Genomic DNA, 17,524 nt, shown 5'->3' with positions numbered 1-17,524 from the left:
AAGTAAAACTTGCTGCAGCACAAACAGGATCTCACACCTCCTTAGGGAGAGAGATGCACAGCAACAAAAGGCTGGGATTTCAATTGCTCATGTTTTGCCACAAGTGCCATGTGCCATTTAACCTGCTCAGATAGCACATTCACATTGCCACTCCCTATAAGGTCCAACAGCAATTCCCAACACAATCACAAAAGCACCGCAGAGCCCAACAGGGTAACGACTACAACAAACTCCCATTGTCAATAGAGAAGTGCACTGAAAACAGATAATTGGCATATCCAGGATACAAGCAAATAAACAGCAATGACAATAAACTTTATTTATATTTAATTTGACATTTAGCACAGTAATAAGCACAGAAAGAATGAAGTACCAAAATACCAAACTCATAGCATACAAAATAATCAAATATATTCCATATTTAGTGAAATATTTCTACAACACACTGGTGGGACTGATGTGGGCAGCCCAACCCTGTAAATATTAATGTATATATATAGCTGTCTTATATAAAAACTGTATGTAGAGAAAGCACTGAAACTTATCACCAAAATAGAAAATAGCTCAAAATACAGGTAATTCAGACTTGCTAGTCATACCCAATATTGAAAAGAGGTTTTCACCCACTGCAGGAGATAAATATCCAGTTTAGATGCCATGGCGTTACTGGGCACAGACTGACAGGACAGGCTCCAGACCTGAGCCGATGGCCACGAGGTGACACGAGTTACTGGTCCTTGCCCAGGACTGTTGAGACACTTCCTAAGTGGAAATGCCAGCAGTGCTTGCAGCTGATGCTCAGCGCAGCGAGATGCCGGGCTGAGCAGCACATTAATGTCTGCAGGGAGGCTCAAGCACACGAACAGCCACTTGGACCCCCATGGGAGAACCCCAAGCCTGGCTGAGCTGTACTGCAGCATGTGCCTGCCTGGGGACAAAGGGTTTTTTCCAAGCAAGAGGTGCCAAAGCAGCGGTCCTGCTCCCCACACACATAACCGGCCCTTGCAGAGCCGGCTGCAGCAGGACTGGCCATCAGCAGATGCAAAACATCACAAGCGTGTTATTCTGAATTTTAAAGATGCCTCTTCAACAGATGACAGTAGTTAATTCCCATTAGCTTTTAAAACTCTAGAAAGCTGCTTTTGTATTATACAAGGCCAGGCTCCCCCAGGCAGTACCATACCTTTGTTCTGATCTGCAAGCAAGCAGCATGTGAAGCAGCAACCTTACTGCTACAGGACAGTAACACTGAATGAAATGATTGTCCTGGTGAAAACTCCCACCTGCCCTGAGGGTGATCAAGATCAGTGTTGTGCCTAAGATCCCGATCAATTTGTAAATATATATATATATAAAATATGGCATTTCTGGCAGCAACACAAAGTCAAGTTGGAGTCAGTAACTCGCATGAGTGTGAGCCCGGGTGCTGCTGGTGCCCCAGGGAGAGGCACCAGTCCTGGCGCAATGGAGAACTGAGGACACGTTGGGGCCATTTGGTTCCTGATACATCAATGAGGCTCTATATCCTTTGCCTTCTGGTCAATGTACTTTTGTGCTTGTTTGTTGCTTTTTGGCTTAATACAATGATTGATTTTCCTGACTACTCCTGCTAGGAAGGCAGCCAAGACCTGCCTGGAGGATCCCTCCTTGGGGGGTTTCAAGCCCCAGGGAGGCAGAACCATGACAGGCTGCTGGTGCTGACCCCGCACCGAGCCAGGGCTGTGGGAGATCACTCCAGGAGCCCTCCCAAGCCCTCTTTCTGTGCTTCTGCCACGCCACTGCAGAGAAGCCTATAACCCATGAATAATTCTGTAATTGCTCTTTCTCATCAAGGCAGCACTTGCATCCCTAATTACATGGCAACAATAATATGCTAACAGGATGAGCTATAATTCTTAGGTGGTATTAGCATTGTTATTTTACTCTGAGTAACTTCCTGGTAATGGCCATTTGAATGTGACAATATCAATTAAGGGAGTATAAATGCTTAGCCTCTGAAAAAATCATTAATAAAAATTTAATTCTGATAGCCTCTAATCACAGCTAAATACAATTACTCATACGAGGCCACTATAAAAAAGTATTTTTCTCATCAGAAGAAATACATAAGGTCTTCCCAACCTTTCATAATAAAGAGGACACTATATAGAAAAGTCCAGAAAATAAGCACACATTTGTTTCTCAAAACCCATAGATAAATATGACAATATCTCTAAATTACTGGCTACTGAACAGGATTTAATTTAGCTCTACTCAAGCTGTAGCCTAGTATAAATGTTCTCAAAGCAGTGGTGCTGCTGTTTCATCTGGAGCAGCTGCACAGGATTTCTTTGATGTTAAGCTCTTGTGTGGGGACGGTGCTTCAGTTTCTCTTTATGCCTCTGAACTCCTGAAACAGGAAGGAAAATACATTCAATATAACAGGCATTTTGCATGAAAAAAAAAAAGGCAGAAAGATTTGGCCATGAATGCAGTACCAAGAAATAATTCATCACTGCAGTGGTGACAGAACTGCAGTATACCTCTCACATCCCTGTTTCAAAGGAGACAGGGAAAACATCCTCTGGTTTTACATTGCAGCACAAGTTACCTGTGGTGCTGTACCAGGTGCTCTCTGGGCTCGTGTGCTGGCAGCATCCGTGGCCACAGAGCTGCCCTGGACACACGGTGGGTGGGTGTCAGGGGCACATGAGGGGTGCGTATGCCCTCCCATCCTGACTGCCTGCGCTACTGTGTACACCCGCTATGTACTCCCCAAGGAGCATAAATACAATTAGCTGGGGAAGGTCTGCTCCTTCCCTGCTCCCGCCTGGGCTCCTCAAGCTCAGCAGTGCCCAGCACAGCAGGCTCGAGCTCTACAGGGACTGCAGGGCATCCAAAATGACCGTGGCTGGTCATTACAGGAAGCTAAAAGTGCTGCCCTACATCATTCACCAAAGAAGCTTTCTTATGTAGCAAGCAAACATTTTTTAGATGGCTGTGTCTGCAGCACTCATTGCTGAGCAACCACAAGTGATGCCTGTGAAGCCAGAGAGGCACACAAGTGCAGATCCTCCTCTCAGGCACCTGATGCCTGTAAGTTTCCTAAGTCAGAGGCAGGAGGCAGTGAGATGTCTCTTCTTCACAGTGCTCAGCAAGGAGGAACTCCATGCAGTGCCTGGATTGCCTTACCTGCTGCTTGCAGAGCCAGCTGTCACAAGCTACACACATTAAGGAGGTACCAGAGTGGACAGCACAGATTTCTCTTTCTGTACAGAAATAAGGCTGAAAAAGTCAGGGTTATCATGAGCAGCTGGCAGGAGGGCAGCTGAGACAACTGGGGAGAAGAGGCAACACTATTATCTCCAGGCAGGATCTCTCTCTCCTGGACTTTGCAAAAGATTCATGTGGGCTTACTCGCCTTCATAAATATTTTCCAGAAAAAGGTTTGTTTGGGAACACTCTCAAAGCAGAGCTCAAGTAGTCTTTCCAGTGACCTCCAAAAAGTACATGTTAAGACACCCCCTTTGCTGTACAATGCTTACTGGGGGCGGGGGGTGGGGGAAAGGCAGCAAAAGCTGAAAAAGGTTGCTGATAAAGCCTGGGACTCTGTTTCAAAACTCAGTTCACCGATTAAAACAATGAGCTCTTGCCTGCCTGCAGCGAGGGTCTGGGGGCTCCCCCATGGCTGTGCTGGGGACACTGCCATCAGGCTCTGCGGTACACATGCAGCTCACCCCCCCCAACAACTTACTGCTCTCCTTCCACAGTGCTGCCACTGCCCACAAATGGGATTTCTTCCCTTTCTGTCTTCCCCAGAACAAGGTGGTGCTTCTCCATGTTTATGACACACTGTAGAGAATAAATGCCTTTAGGTAAGAGGGAAAACTAGAATTCACAGTGGTCCCAGCTGCCCCAGCCCAGGTAAAAGCCCTGCTGGAAATCCTACCTTCAGAGATTTCAGTGTCTGCAGCCCAAAGGAAAAGGGTTTCTCGTTGTCTTCTGAAAAACAGGAACATTCAGATCTACACATTAAAAATGTTCTCCCATGCTGTCAGTGACTCCATCCTTCCTTCACAGCTGCTCTGCTAAATAAAACCCTGCTCATAAAGGGACTGAGTTACTCTGGAGGGGAACGTGATCAAACGAGGGCAGGCGGATGCGCCTGCAGGGAGACATGGTGGTCGCTCCATGGGCATGACAGGTCGTGAGCCCGGTGCTGCCAGCACAGCCCTGCTGAGCATATCCTCCCTCCATCTGAAGGGCCAAACAGGGACTTTTTATTTTTTTTTCCAGAAAAGCAGTATTTCTATTTTAATGTTAACATGTTTCTGAAGTTTCATTTTTTCCCCTGAGGTGAGGGGAGCAGAGCCCCGGCCCAGACCCGTGGAACACGAACACACACACACACACACACACTCACCCACGACGAGGGCAGCGCACTCCACAGGGATGGCTCCCAGCGTGAGGCTGAGGTGCTCGATCTGGCCGATTGCCCTCACCTTGTTCAGCAGCGAAACCACCTCCTCATCACCAGGGAGTGCTTTGAGGTGCTCCTTTAACCTGTGCATTGGAAACACTTCTGACATGAAACAGACACCGTTCGGCTGCTCCAGCAAGGAGCAAATTGCATTTGGAGGGTACTTACACCTGAAATGCTCTTAGCTTACTCGTGCTACCACACGGTTATTGGGAAGCTGCTTTCCTGGCAGGTTTTCTGTGATGCTCTGCACGCAGCCAGCAGCCACATCAGACCACAGCATGATCCACAACACAACCCTGGGGCCGCATCAGCCCTTGCCCCAAGCAGAGCTCCTTACTGGATTCTGCTTTTTACCGGAGGAATCCTTTTTCCTGTATTTCCTCAAGACTTGCTGCTGATCTAAAACCACTTCTAATGCAGTGTGGACGTAAGCAAGGGGTATTCTACTCCAGCTGCCACCACCACATCCCCATGCCTCACAGCCAGGGCAGCGTGCCTGATTCACGCTTGTTAGCAGGTGCTGCTGCTGGGTTTATTCAGAAGAAATAGGGACAGATCAATCACATTCAGCTGAAGAAAAGGAAAAAAGAGTGTCACGGATATTTCAGGTACAGTTGTTTCTTCTCTGTACGCTCCATGAACCAATCTGACAACACTGATGAATTATTTACCTTCAGTTTCTCTTTTAAACTGAACAAGAATCCAATAGAAAGGCACTTCAAGGCAATGATCTCTCTCTCCCATAAAAGCTGCATTGCTTTTCATCTATTTGAGGTATCTGTCTGCTGAGCTGCATTGCAGCAGTATGTGTGTGTCTGTTCATTCATTGTGGGGGACCAGCCCTCTCAGAGGCAGAGGCCCCAGGACTGAAGTGGGATCACCCACGCCATTCAGTGCAGGTACAAGGACCAGGAGAGGTAGCAGAGAGGAGCTGGATCCCCTCTGCCACTTCCCTTAGGGACTGGCCTTAAAAAGCAGTGGGAACACAGCAAGAAGTTGTTTATGAGCAGCTTGGCCCTGAGCTGGCATTACTCAGGCCCAAGTTAGGTTGGAATGTCTTTTTTTGGTACGGTCAACTCAAATGACTTCTCCATCCACTCAAGGGAAGACGTGTGGTCTTTGGCTGTGGTCTTTGTTTCCCCCCCATGTGTCACCACCATGGGGCACAGGCCACGATGTTGGAGCCAGGACCTGAACAGAGCTGAGATACAGCTGGAGATGGCTCCTCGCTTTGGCACCAGCTCACCCAGATCGTTTTCCCAAGAGTGACTGTGGCTGCAGAGGGGCTGCAGGAAGGGGACAGAGTAAAGCCACTTTGAAGGAAGCACTTCATCACAGCTGAGGCTGACCCAAAGACACAGGGACAGCACGTGGGCAATGCATGGCTGAAAGCTGGCCGGCAAACTGCAGCAAGGTGAGGACAAACCCTGACGCATGATGCATCTTGGAGCTGGGTTTGCAAGTGAAGAATCCCCAGCAGTGTGCAGTGACCAGATCTGCCCACGTAACAGCTGCACCCACACTTCTGCAGAGGATTTTTTGTGCTGAGGCAACCTGAGAGATAACCCCACCATGTTCCTCAGAAGCGAGGGGAAAAGCTAACATGGCACCATGACAAGATGCAAAACAATTTTTGAAAAAGGGAGGAGTTGAGCCTGTGCCTCAGGAACACACACACTGTTTTTAGATGCTGAGCCCCCGGAGACCTCAGCAGCAGGGCACAGAGCTTCTGAGCCTCAGCCGCAGGCAGCAGCGCTGACAAAGCTCACTGCAGGGCTCTCCTGCCCTGGCAGGAACAAGGGAAAAATTGCCTATCGCGCTTCTTCCCTGCTGCCTTCCAGAGCTGGATCTAAACAAAACTCATGTTTTATCGCTGCTACGTGTGCTGGACTGCTTTGAAGTAAAACGTCCTGGAGCAGTGCCTGTTGTCACACAGGACCTACCACAGTAGTGATGGCAGAGTGAGCCAGGCATTAAAGCCCTGCTTTTAACCTGCTCTGTTAATCTGGCTTTAGCTTCTGTCCCCACAAACACAAACAGCAAAGAAGCTGCAGGAAGCTGCCTGCAAGGCAGCCCTGCCTGCTGCATGCCTTGGCCAGCAGCATCAGCAGGATGGGCATCGCTCTGGCCGCGCTGCTGGCACATGTGGCATGGCTCCTGCACACATGGCATGGCTTCTTGCACACATGGCAAGGCTCCTGCATGTGCAATGCAGCCCCTGAACACACGGCATGGCTCCCCCAGATGCACCATGGCTCCCCCACACGTGGCATGCCTCCCCACAACGCAGCATGGCTCCCCCACACAGAGCACGGCTTCTGCACACACGGCATGGCTCCTGCACACACGGTGAGGCTCCTGCACATGCAGCGTGGCTTCTGCACACGCAGCGTGGCTCTTGCACACACGGTGCGGCTCTTGCACACGCAGCATGGCTTCTGCAAACATGGCGTGGCTCCTGCACACGCGGCATGGCTCCTCCACACATGGCACAGCTTCTGCACACACTGCACGGCTTCTGCACACACGGCATGGCTCCTGCACACACGGCATGGCTCCTGCACACACAGCATGGCTCCTGCACACACGGCGTGGCTCCTGCACACGAAGCACGGCTCCTGCACACGCAGCACGGCTCCTGCACACATGGCGTGGCTTCTGCACAGCCCAGGGCTCAAGGGGTCCCAGCCAGCAGTAACCAAAACTCACTCAGTGCTGATGGGTAACATGGGGAGGATCTCGTAACTGCAGCTGTCCAGCTGAGGGCTACAAAAGTGGTCTTGCTCAAATCAGGCGGGAATCCCCATAACCTGAGAGCAGAAATTGGCTCTCATCTATTTCTTAAGTGCTCTTTGAAGGGCAGGACTGCAGAAACAGACTGGTGCTGCAAAACTGCACAGAACATGCATGAGAAGCACAGAGAGCAGATGAACTGCCACAGAGCATCGCTGTGCAACTCAGATGTGTTGAGCAGCCAATGCAGTATCTTGAACTATGAGACCCCTCCAAATGCACTGCTGTCATCCATGAACTACGCTGAGCTAGTGACAAACTAGCTGCCACAGCCTGTGACAAGTTTGTGGTAAGTGCAGCCACCTTCCAACTACTAAACACTGTTGTGCAAAGAAGCTAATTGCTGTCTGGACAGAAAAGCAGGCACCATTCATCCAGGGCCACACAGTAGTGCTCAAGGAGCAACTACAATTGGCTTTTGCATAATCACTGCAAGTGGGCGATAAAAAGCAATGACTCCATGGGAATAAAGTGCCAAAATCTGCTTGATACCCTGTGAGCTGATGCCTGATCCTGCTTCTTGAAGTTCAGTGGGAGTTTTGCCACAAAGGGCTGGCAGTCAGCTCTCTAACACTACATAAATACACTTCATTTCCCTTCAACTGTGAGAAATTTGTTATTGGGAGTAGCATCATACAGCAAATTTCGAGCACAGGCACATATACAACTACTCAGCTGCTTTACACCCAGAGCAGGGGCCAGCAGTGCTGCAGCCACCAGCAGGAGCACAATGGGCAGTGGGGACCTGCAGGGCAGGGCTGGGCTGCTCCAGCCCCACACCTGCCCCGGGGACATAGAAGGCCAGGGAAGTTTCAACTAATTCACAAGGCACCAAATGACACAGGCAGACACTGAAAAAATCGAAACACATCCAGCCCTCTGAAGGGATTTACTCAGAGGTCAATAGGTTGGTACAACTGGCTTTCTATTTCAGCTCCCTGCAAAGACATTTAAGAATAAGCCAGGATTTGGGTGTAACAGGAGGCTCAGGGGCTTGCCTGAGCACAGCCCAAAGTCCAGAATGGCCATTGCTAGCGTGAGCAAAGCCCCAGCCCTGGAAGCACAGCCTGTGCTGCCAGGTACCCCGAGTTCCCACGAAGCAGAAATCCAGCTGGATATTTACCCAAGTCTGTCCAGGCAGGCAGACGACATGAGGTTGTGCTGCGAGCCAGTGTCCACCACGGCCTTCAGCTCCTGCCCCGCACACTGCAAGAACAAGCAGAGATGGGAGATGATGTGTGGGATACAGGATGAGTGCAGGGTGTCCGGGTTCTCTGCTCCGCACACACTGGCCCCACCAAAATGCCAACATCTCCTTGTGCCGGCTCATCCCCTCTCCACTGCACACTCTGTGCCTGCACAGTATTGCTTCTTCTACTCCAGGCACTCAAGAGTTGGCTCTCAAGCTGCTTTTGGAATAAGGTGCTGCTGCTAAATGACATGGTGTTGGGTCCTGAGTGCTTCCCGGCAGCATTTTTCCCTGCAGACAGCAGAAGGGGCAGCCCCAGGTCGAGGGGATATTGTGGAGAGCAGGAAATACGAAAGAGTGTGGGGGTAAGAAGGAGAAGTGTGAAATTACTTTTGGAGGAATGGCACTTCAGGAAAACAAACAGGCTGGGAGCACAGGGATTCACCATGGATAATTGCTCCTCAGGATTTCAGCATGCTGCCCCAGCCTGGCTGCTCCCTCCGCCCTGATGTCCAAGGGAAGACATCCATCAGACACGCTTTCTCTGTGACACAGCAGCCCTGAGCTGCAAAGGGTGGGCATCTCTACAACTGTGACAGCCCCAGTGGTGCGCAACCCTAATTGAGTAACGTGGAGAACAACAACAGTTTGAGGCTGTTGGAAATAAAATTTGGGGTGAGAAAACAAACAAATAAACAATACACAGAAGGCTGGGCAGGGACTATTACCTGGCAGCTCACCATTATGAGCTCCTCATCCTCTGTTTTCCCTGAGCTCCCCAGTTTGGTTTGATTCAGTTTGTTGGTCTGTGCTGACGTATCACTCTTAGGAGTCCAGCCGCCTCGGCTGCTTCGTAATTTTGATAAATTTGTCTCCATCAGGCGCTTCTGCAGGATATTATGTGGTTGCTTTAAGAGAAAACAGACACAGAAAAGCAGGGTGAAGTCAGAGGAAAGCCACAAAGAGACCTGCATCACCAGGCTGCTTGTGGTGCCAACGGCCAGGGCTGCTCTCACAGGAGGGATGCCCTGAAGTCTCACTCTCCCTGATTTCCAGACTCCATGTCCGCTTCCCAGCCTACATCTATGTGCTCTCCTGCCAGCTCTGGCTTATCTGGCTTTGACTAAAGAGAACTACTTTGTATTGGCAAGGGAATAATCCTTTCAAAATATTCAGCAGAATTTGGAGAGATGCCTTTCTTTTTCCAAACTCAAGTTCATGATTTGATTCCATATAGGAATCTAAACAAGTCAGGCTTTTTCAAGCTGGTGTTTCAGCTGTAATTGCCTTTAACTTTTGCTAAGGATCTCGGGAATTCTGCAGTGATGTGAAAAGTTAAAGCATAACAAATTACCTTTCCAATGACACACACCACCTAAGAATGAAAAAGGTGTGTGAAGTTACTGAATGAACACAGATGCTTGCACTGAGCACTGGCATTGCTGGCATAGGAAATACGTGTGTCCAGCCTCTACCTGTGGCAAAGCTCCTTGCGTGAATCAACCCAGAATTTAAGAAGCTGATTTGGGTGTTTGTGCATTGGCTCTTACAGGTGTGAGTGGGCCAGGCACAACTGCAAGAAGAGAGCTACAAGTGGTGTCTATTGTCAGATCCGGTCTGGCCTTTTGATCAGAGTTTGATCTAAAATCGTCCTGCATCTCTCTTCTGTCCGCATTGGTATTTAGCTGCTAAAGGTGAGTAAATGGGACCAATGCTGGGTACCATGCTGCAGAGGGAAAGGAGAGGAAGGAAGACATAAGATCGTCTGAGTTAGGTGGGTAGAAATTCTCCAAGAAACCTCCAATGCTTTGTATGGCGGCTTCTTGCTTTCTCTGTCATTTCCACTTGCTCTGTGTGAAGCAAAATTTCCTCCAACTGCTTTCCCAAAAGCCTTTTTATATGTAATGTTCATCACAGACGGCTGCACGTACTCTGCTAGAGGTGAAATGACTCTGCTTATCTGCTCATTTCTCTGCCTGGCTAATCTCCCCTTTCCCCCCTCCCCCATTACAACCCTTTCCTTCTGATTTTAATTTCTCCACAGTGAGACCTTCTTGCTGGCTCACTTCTGAATATTTGCATTTGTATTAAATATGCCTGTGTGTCTGCAGAGACATCTAAACCAGCAAACCTCTTCATCCTGAGGGAATTTCAATGGGATCAGGACAACTTTGAAAACCTCAGGCCACGGTTCCCAAGTCAGCCAGTGCGCACAGTGCATCTGTGCGGCACATTAAATAACAGCACTCACAAGAGGCTAATGCAACTTGGCATCATGATAAAATAACTGCAGCCACGTTAGTGCTTTAGATCCTGCTGTAGGCTTAACACGGGAGGTTAAACTGGACCCGATTGATGAGATTGAGTAGATGCAGCCAGCGGTCACCAGGACATGTAATCTCCTTTTTTCCCCACTTTTCACTGTTTTTACTTTTGCATACAACTTAAAACTTGAAAGGATATAACATTTCATGACAATTTTTGGTTGCAGGTGCTAGAGAGCATGTCCTGTGTAACGACAATAATGTATCTGCACTTCCAGCAAAAGGGAGAAACAAAATCCATCCAGTGCTGCTCTGGTGACCACCGCCTTCCCAGTGAGACTGCACAACAGAAACCAGTATTACTTAACATATGAAAGGCAAGCAGACTGGCTCCGCTAGCAATGGACCCTGTGCTGAGGGTCAAGCAGATCAGTTTGGAAGCAAGGGCTCCCTCACGTGAGGCAGAAGCCATAGGTGCACAGTCAGCACTGGGATCACCTCCAAGGCTCCTCAGCTGAGCAAAAATGCAAGTCAGGGTTTGCTGAGAGTGGGTGGCACGTCCTTCTTACCCTTTATGTTTGCCTGCAACTCAGGCACATATCTGGAAGACTAATTCTACACAGCATCAAAAAAAACCCCAAACGAACTAACAAAAAACCACAGAAATGAAGGGGTAGGTAACTGGAGACACAGATGAGTGAAGTTCCCAGCTGTCCAGAAGACAGTGGTCACCTCACACCCAGTCCTCTCTAGGACTGAAAGAAATTTCTGAATGGCATCATCCAGCACAGTCTGGGTGCTCTCTGATCTGCTGGAGAAGAAGTAGTCACAAGCACACTCATTATTGCTATTTTAACTGTCATCTACCCTTGATTTAAACCTAATTTTTTTTTTTTTTTAATACAAGTTCTTCTACAGATCGTTAACCAGTTACATTTGTGGGTTTTCTCAGGCCCTGGTTTTAGGAGTCCTATATGGGATCCATCACCAAAAGGAAAAAATCCAGGACTCGGACAACCCTTACCACTGCAAATGGGACTGTCTTTTGTTGATGCTTGCTCTTCTGAAAGCTGCAGCATATCCTGCCTTCGAGGAGATAAATGTTGCTTACGTTGTGCTCCAGTACAGAAATAACCTAGCAAGAGGGGGCTGAAAAGGTTCCCTGCAGCACCATCCTGTCTCAGGCTATTAATTAGTTCACTTTAACTTGTATTTCCCTTGACTCTTGTGTGCAACAGAGTGAGGGATGTTAGTCACAGAGATGACTCAAGTGATGGATACGTACTTGGTAAACAGACAATGTGCCAGGGGACATTTGCAAACGCACATTTTGCTGGAAAGCTGCAAGCAGACCGTGTCTGGGAGGGAGAGAAGGAAAACCTCCCTGTGACAGCGATGGGGAAGGCAGCCGTGTTCTCCCTCCAGCACAGGCCAGCCACACAGCCAGGACTGGTGTTTGAAGTAACCCAGATCACCTGGTACTGTCTTTCTATGCATCACAAAAAAACCCTGTAAGTTTTATAAAAAAATAAAATGTTACATACTATTGTGTGAGTTACAAACCAGCATTTTTTTCATAAGATATCTCCCTTTCCATCCCCAAGACTTTGTAAAACCTATAATCCCCTAAAAAGTCACAGTGGAAACCTAAAAGTAGTGAGTAGAGACACCAGCTATTGCTGAACCTATTTACCCCTGTCTGTCAAAACCACAAACAATTCTGTCCAGTTTTGTTCCTCTCTAATTTATAAGCAAGACGATCGCTGCAGCTTGCAGTATCCATCTCTCTGGCAGGTTTCCCACTATTTTGGCTTCCAGATATTGGGATAACAGGACCTGTCAAAAACAGTTTCACTCAGGTGGAGACACAAGTCAGGGAAGACGCCAGCTCCTCCCCTCCCCAAGTCCATCTCAGGAGGTTTGCCCTCTCTTCTGTAACCAGACAGTAGAAAAAAAAGGAGTTTTACCACAGCAGTGGAGCTCACCCCAGTAAATAATCAATTTCTCTTCTCTCCATCCCAATTTACCTCTTCTACCAGCAGCCTGTGCTCACGTGCTGTCGGCCACTCTTGCAGGAGCATGAAGTGGGACAAGGTGCCACCCACTCTCCTGCACTCCCCAGGTGCCCAGGCAGCTGCCAGGTCCCTGTCCAACACAGTGCACATAACATCGATTTTTTTTGCATTTTAACCAAGACACAAGAAATTCTGAGTAGTGCACTGCAATTAACTGCGATGTTGAACCAGCTACAGAAGCTGGGGATATGGACAGGGGGGCACCCTGAGCTGTGCTGATGACCCAGGTACCGAGGGGAGGCTCTTGAGGGCATTTTGGGAGAGAAGAAATGCTTTTTTTCTGTTGTTATTGTTTGTTACTATTTATAACTTTGTCTCCCAGGTTGTAAATTGATGCGGAACTGTTTCAGGCAAAACCCTCCAAACCGGTCCAGCAGCTCTCAGGGCAAGGTTGGAGCACGAGGAGGAGATGCCAATGGCCAGCATACCCTGCCTGAGCCAGGCAGGCGGTCACAGCTACAGTGTCAGGAAGCCCAAATCCCAGCTAACAACCCTCTCATGCCAATTTTCTGGGCTTTGAGGAGGAGGCTAATAGTGAGGCATCAAAATAAAACAATTTATGTTCTGTACAACCAGCCCTGCGTTTGCCAAATCCAATGTGTGCTATGTTAGAGTTTGGTCTTACGCTAGGCAAAGTGGAATATGTAAGGGGAGCAAGGAGCTAGAAGAGTTTGGTCTAACCCAGAATAATATACTGAAAAATATCAGAGGCTTAACGTAGATAATTACAAGTATTTCTCAAACCTACCTATATCACCAGGAGAGCCACTCCAGGAGCCAAGCAGTTACACACAAGCTGGGGGACACCAGCACACCCACCCCAGTGACCTGCAGCACCCCGTGCACTGCAGCCAAGAGGAAGGGGATTTCCCCCCAGAATTGGAGTATTTGCTGCCAGCTGTCACCCAGACAGACAGGGCCTGTCTTCACTACCTGTCCCCACCTCTGGGAAGCTGTTACCTCCTCTCTTCTCCTGCCAAAGCTGCTGGAAAACCCCCACAGGAAACCCTGCATTAATAACACTGGTCACATCAAAAACCCTTCCACCCACATCACCACAGCTGTCATGCAGCTTCAGATATGAAAATGTGCTGCTTTGTTAGGAGGTGTGCTGTTATTCACAAGGAAGACATGCAAACACCCTGGGCAAAAACCCCTGGGCCTCCTGACTGAACAGTTCAGCCCCTCTGGACCTGGACCTCTCAGTTTGGGGCCATGCTAAGGTGGAGTCCCATATTTCAGAGGCTCTTGGTGCTTCTTCAGTCTCAGAGACACACAATCTCCCACTCCTCTTGGGGACAACTCTTGTGACATCCAGGCAGCCCCAGTACGGTGGGACCTCTTGAAGCGATGCTCGCTGCCGTCCTGGCTGTGTGCAGTGTGAGCCTGGTGGTGCTGGCAGTGTCACTTTGCTGTGACACGACCCACCGCAACAGCTCTAAAGTTGACAGCATCTTCTCCGGGGCTGTAGGAATGAGCCTGAGCACATGTCAGTGCTGTTGCTTTGGGGACTCCCCATACATCCCATGGGCATAAGGCCCCAGTTACCTTGGCTGTGGTGGGCTTGCCTTGGCCACGTGTGCCCACTGTCCCATCACCACTCACTGTGGCATGGGGCCAGGGTGGTTTTGCAATGGGGTCGCCCATACCAGCTCGGTTCTTACCCCGTCCCCGGCCAGAGACCCACTGCAGCCGGGGCAGGTGTACACCTCTGCCATGGCACACTTCGTTTGGTCCTTGGAGGAGATCAGGAGCTCTGGACCTCCCTTGGGCTTGGGCACATCCCTGGGGAGAGGCCCCCATGAGACGTTCCTCACAGGAGCTGTGGGTGTAGCAGGGGCAATGCTGCAGCCACAGCTCAGCCAGCACAGGAGCAGGGAGGAAACCTCAGGTGACACTTCTGTGACCAGGACCGTGACAGGGATCCCCATGCTCTGGCGCTGGGGCCAAACCTGGTCATCACTGCTGCAAGAACTAGAACTTCTGTGCTCAGTGCCCCTGGCTCCTGCTACCTGTTGCCTCTCTCGTCTGGGCAGAGCAGAAACCCTTGTCATCAAGGCCTCAGCCTTGCACACTGTGGATTACTGAGCCACGAAACATTATTTAGACTCTGCAGATAACAGTAATGACACCACCATCATGCTCTGAAAGGCACTTTGTAATTCCCTAGAGAGCTGCCATTTAATGGTGACCAGGAAAGCTCCTTCCAAGCCTTGTCCTGGGCAGCAGCTTCGCTCCCTACAACTGGAAATCATTTGGGATGTCAAAACAACCATGTCCATGTGCACTGCAGAGAACATCCAACTCATTCCACTTATCTCAGCCAGGCAGAGCCAAGCCTAACCAAGAGGAGCAGGAAGGCTGTGACAGAACAAAACTACCCCACTAAAAACGAAGATTCACTTTTCCCAATGAACCTGTATCAAGCACTGAAAAAAGCAAATATTGTGTGTTACAAGGTGCAAGAATTTTGCAACGATTGGGGAAAAATAAATAGAGGTGGTTTCCTCCTTAGAATATATTTTCTAGATTTTCTTTGTTACGTCAGAACTTTTGATATTACATTTAAGTATGATTTCTCATTAGAGAAAGCTCAAACATTTGTGCACATTAGTATTTAGAAATGCTCTCCAGCCCCTGGACATGATGAAGAATATTGTACATCGGCTACATGATCACATGGATCATTGCATATGTAAATATTTAAAACCTAGAATTATGTTTCTTCATTAAAAAAATTTTTATATATATATATATATACACACATAAGCCTTTTTTAAAGTGTAATCTTGGCAGTTTTATATTTTGAAGTAATAGTGACTGCACTTTACTGAATCTTTTATTATTATATTTTGGGCATATATATGCATCACAGATGAACATATGTGTATATATGTACGTATTATATGAAGCCATTTTGATTTACTCTGATTCAGAGAGGATTTTAATACTAAAAACAGTTTTATATATTTTTTAAATTATTTACATAAAAATAGATCTCCAAGTGCCAGCCATCTGAAAGCACCTACCAGCAAAAAGCAGCCCTGGTGATAACTAGCATCATATTTGTATTCCCTTCCCTTTACATACAAAAGCCTCGTTTTTAAAAATTAATTTCCACAAGCAACCAACTTCTCCTGCTAACAGAAAAGAAAATAAACACTGCCCTACCAGCTGCTTAAGTCTCATTCCAGTAAACAAGATAAAGCCTTACAGTATCTTTCGAAGTCCCCAGCTTCTTCAGCCCATCCAGAGGGAGGAGATCTGCAGAATCTTTGTGAATAAACTGAACCGCCTGCTTCATCCTCCTCTGCTGCCGGAGAGATGCTGCTTCTCTTATCTCCACTTCTTTCCTACTGGGCTCTGTCAGGATACCCGAACAAAACATCTTTCCACCCGCGTACAGCTCGCTTCTCAAAGATGCGCTTCTCAGAGAGATGGAGCCGGGGAGATGGTGTATCACCGTGTTTTATAACCGGAGCCGGGTGACGTTTGGAGAGCAGCAGGTACTCCTGCCAGCGCCGCTGGTTGAAGGAGGGGTTGGGCACGTTGCAATACGTTGCACAGACAACGGCGGGTGAGCTCAGGCTCGGTCGAAGGGAATAAATCGGCGCAGTTCCTCCTCGCTGCCTCTCCTGAAAGCAAGATTAGCTGCAGGCATCTGATGGCTCTCAAAGCCCCCCCGGCAGCCTCACGGGCAGAAAACAGAGCGCCGGTGCTCCGGCGCTCTGTTTTCTGCCCGTGAGGCTGCCGGGGGGGCTTTGAGAGCTGCAAACAGCCCTTGGAGCCGGCACATCGCCCAGCCAAACTCTGCAGGCAACAGCTTTTTCGTTGCTGAACAGGGAGTCTGAAGTGTCACAGCAGGTGACAGCTGCCCAGCACCCATGTGGTCCTGGATGCCACTGCCCCACATGGATTGTGCAACCGGCCACAGCGAGGTTTGCTACCTTGTGCCTGGGGCCACGGGCGTTAGGGCAGGCTCTGGGTGCTACTGGCCTCACCAAAGCACTGTAGGCACGGATCTGCATTGTCACTGTCTACTCAAGTCACCAGGAAGAGTAAGAACTGTCAAGAAAATTGTCCCAGCCAAACTGGGGCACCCCAAATGTGGTTTTATGCAGGGTTTCTATACCCATTGAATGTTCAGGTACAGCACAATTTGACTAATCACTAGCATCCACACTACTGATTATTAATCAGAGCCAAACTTCGCAAAGCAACTACAGTTTTGCAGCATTTTTTATGCTTGTCTATTGGTCCGGGTGTCCCTGGAGTCAGTCTTGCTTTAGTTACTTATCTCTGATGCCAAACAATGCTGGGAGACTTTCAAAGACATGTTAGAAGGGCTGGGATGCTGGTGTTATCTTGGTTGTCCAGGGGTATCCTTTATCCTTTATAGGCAGCTCTAGGCTTCCAAGAAGAAAAATCCTTGTTTCTGGGGCCAGGCTCTCCTTTAGTTTGTTTTACTTAAGCCTGAACAATACTAAAGTCTCCAACAGAATTCCACTACTTCATTACATTACAGGATATAATGTGAACTAATACACATTAACAGACTTAATACACTTTCATAGTATAAAGCCTGACTGATATAATCATTAGGGAAGGGGATTTTCTTAACACGACTCACAGCACACATAGGTTTCTTTCACTAGAATAGTGAATTTTTAAGTAATACATAATCTCTCACCAGAGAGAAACACTTTTTGTTTTGTTTTTTCCCAGAAGGGCCACACACTTT

The 17,524-nt window shown here is 48.5% G+C and overlaps 1 protein-coding gene across 2 annotated transcripts; it reads right to left on the bottom strand.

The window, feature by feature from the left end:
- Positions 1–294: 294 nt before the first annotated feature.
- On the bottom strand, positions 295–16,448 carry NRIP3 (nuclear receptor interacting protein 3). 2 transcript variants are annotated; one of them, XM_065840243.2, is made up of 7 exons: positions 15,998–16,448; positions 9,173–9,352; positions 8,379–8,461; positions 4,403–4,542; positions 3,929–3,981; positions 3,734–3,831; positions 295–2,389 (listed from the first exon to the last, which is right to left on the bottom strand). In XM_065840243.2, exons 1-7 carry the CDS (start codon positions 16,169–16,171, stop codon positions 2,374–2,376), a joined length of 744 nt encoding a protein of 247 aa, XP_065696315.1. In that variant the 5' UTR covers positions 16,172–16,448; the 3' UTR covers positions 295–2,373. The 2 variants fall into 2 exon arrangements, with proteins under 2 accessions (XP_065696315.1, XP_065696316.1); XM_065840244.2 differs by having other exon boundaries at positions 9,185–9,352.
- Between the last annotated feature and the right edge of the window lie 1,076 nt (positions 16,449–17,524).

This window comes from Patagioenas fasciata, chromosome 5, assembly GCF_037038585.1.
Source record: "Patagioenas fasciata isolate bPatFas1 chromosome 5, bPatFas1.hap1, whole genome shotgun sequence".
Classification (NCBI taxonomy): Eukaryota; Metazoa; Chordata; class Aves; order Columbiformes; family Columbidae; genus Patagioenas; species Patagioenas fasciata.
This window is presented reverse-complemented; position numbering and strand designations above follow the sequence as displayed.

Excerpts from the sequence above, each read along its gene's own strand:
- NRIP3 (XM_065840243.2), bottom strand. The coding sequence starts at position 16,171 with ATGTTTTGTTCGGGTATCCTGACAGAGCCCAGTAGGAAAGAAGTGGAG. Across the intron at positions 9,353-15,997 it reads TGGGGACTTCGAAAGATACT|CAACCACATAATATCCTGCA; the intron begins GTAAGGCTTTAT and ends TTTCTCTTAAAG. Across the intron at positions 3,982-4,402 it reads GTGCGCTGCCCTCGTCGTGG|AAGACAACGAGAAACCCTTT; the intron begins GTGAGTGTGTGT and ends CCTGTTTTTCAG.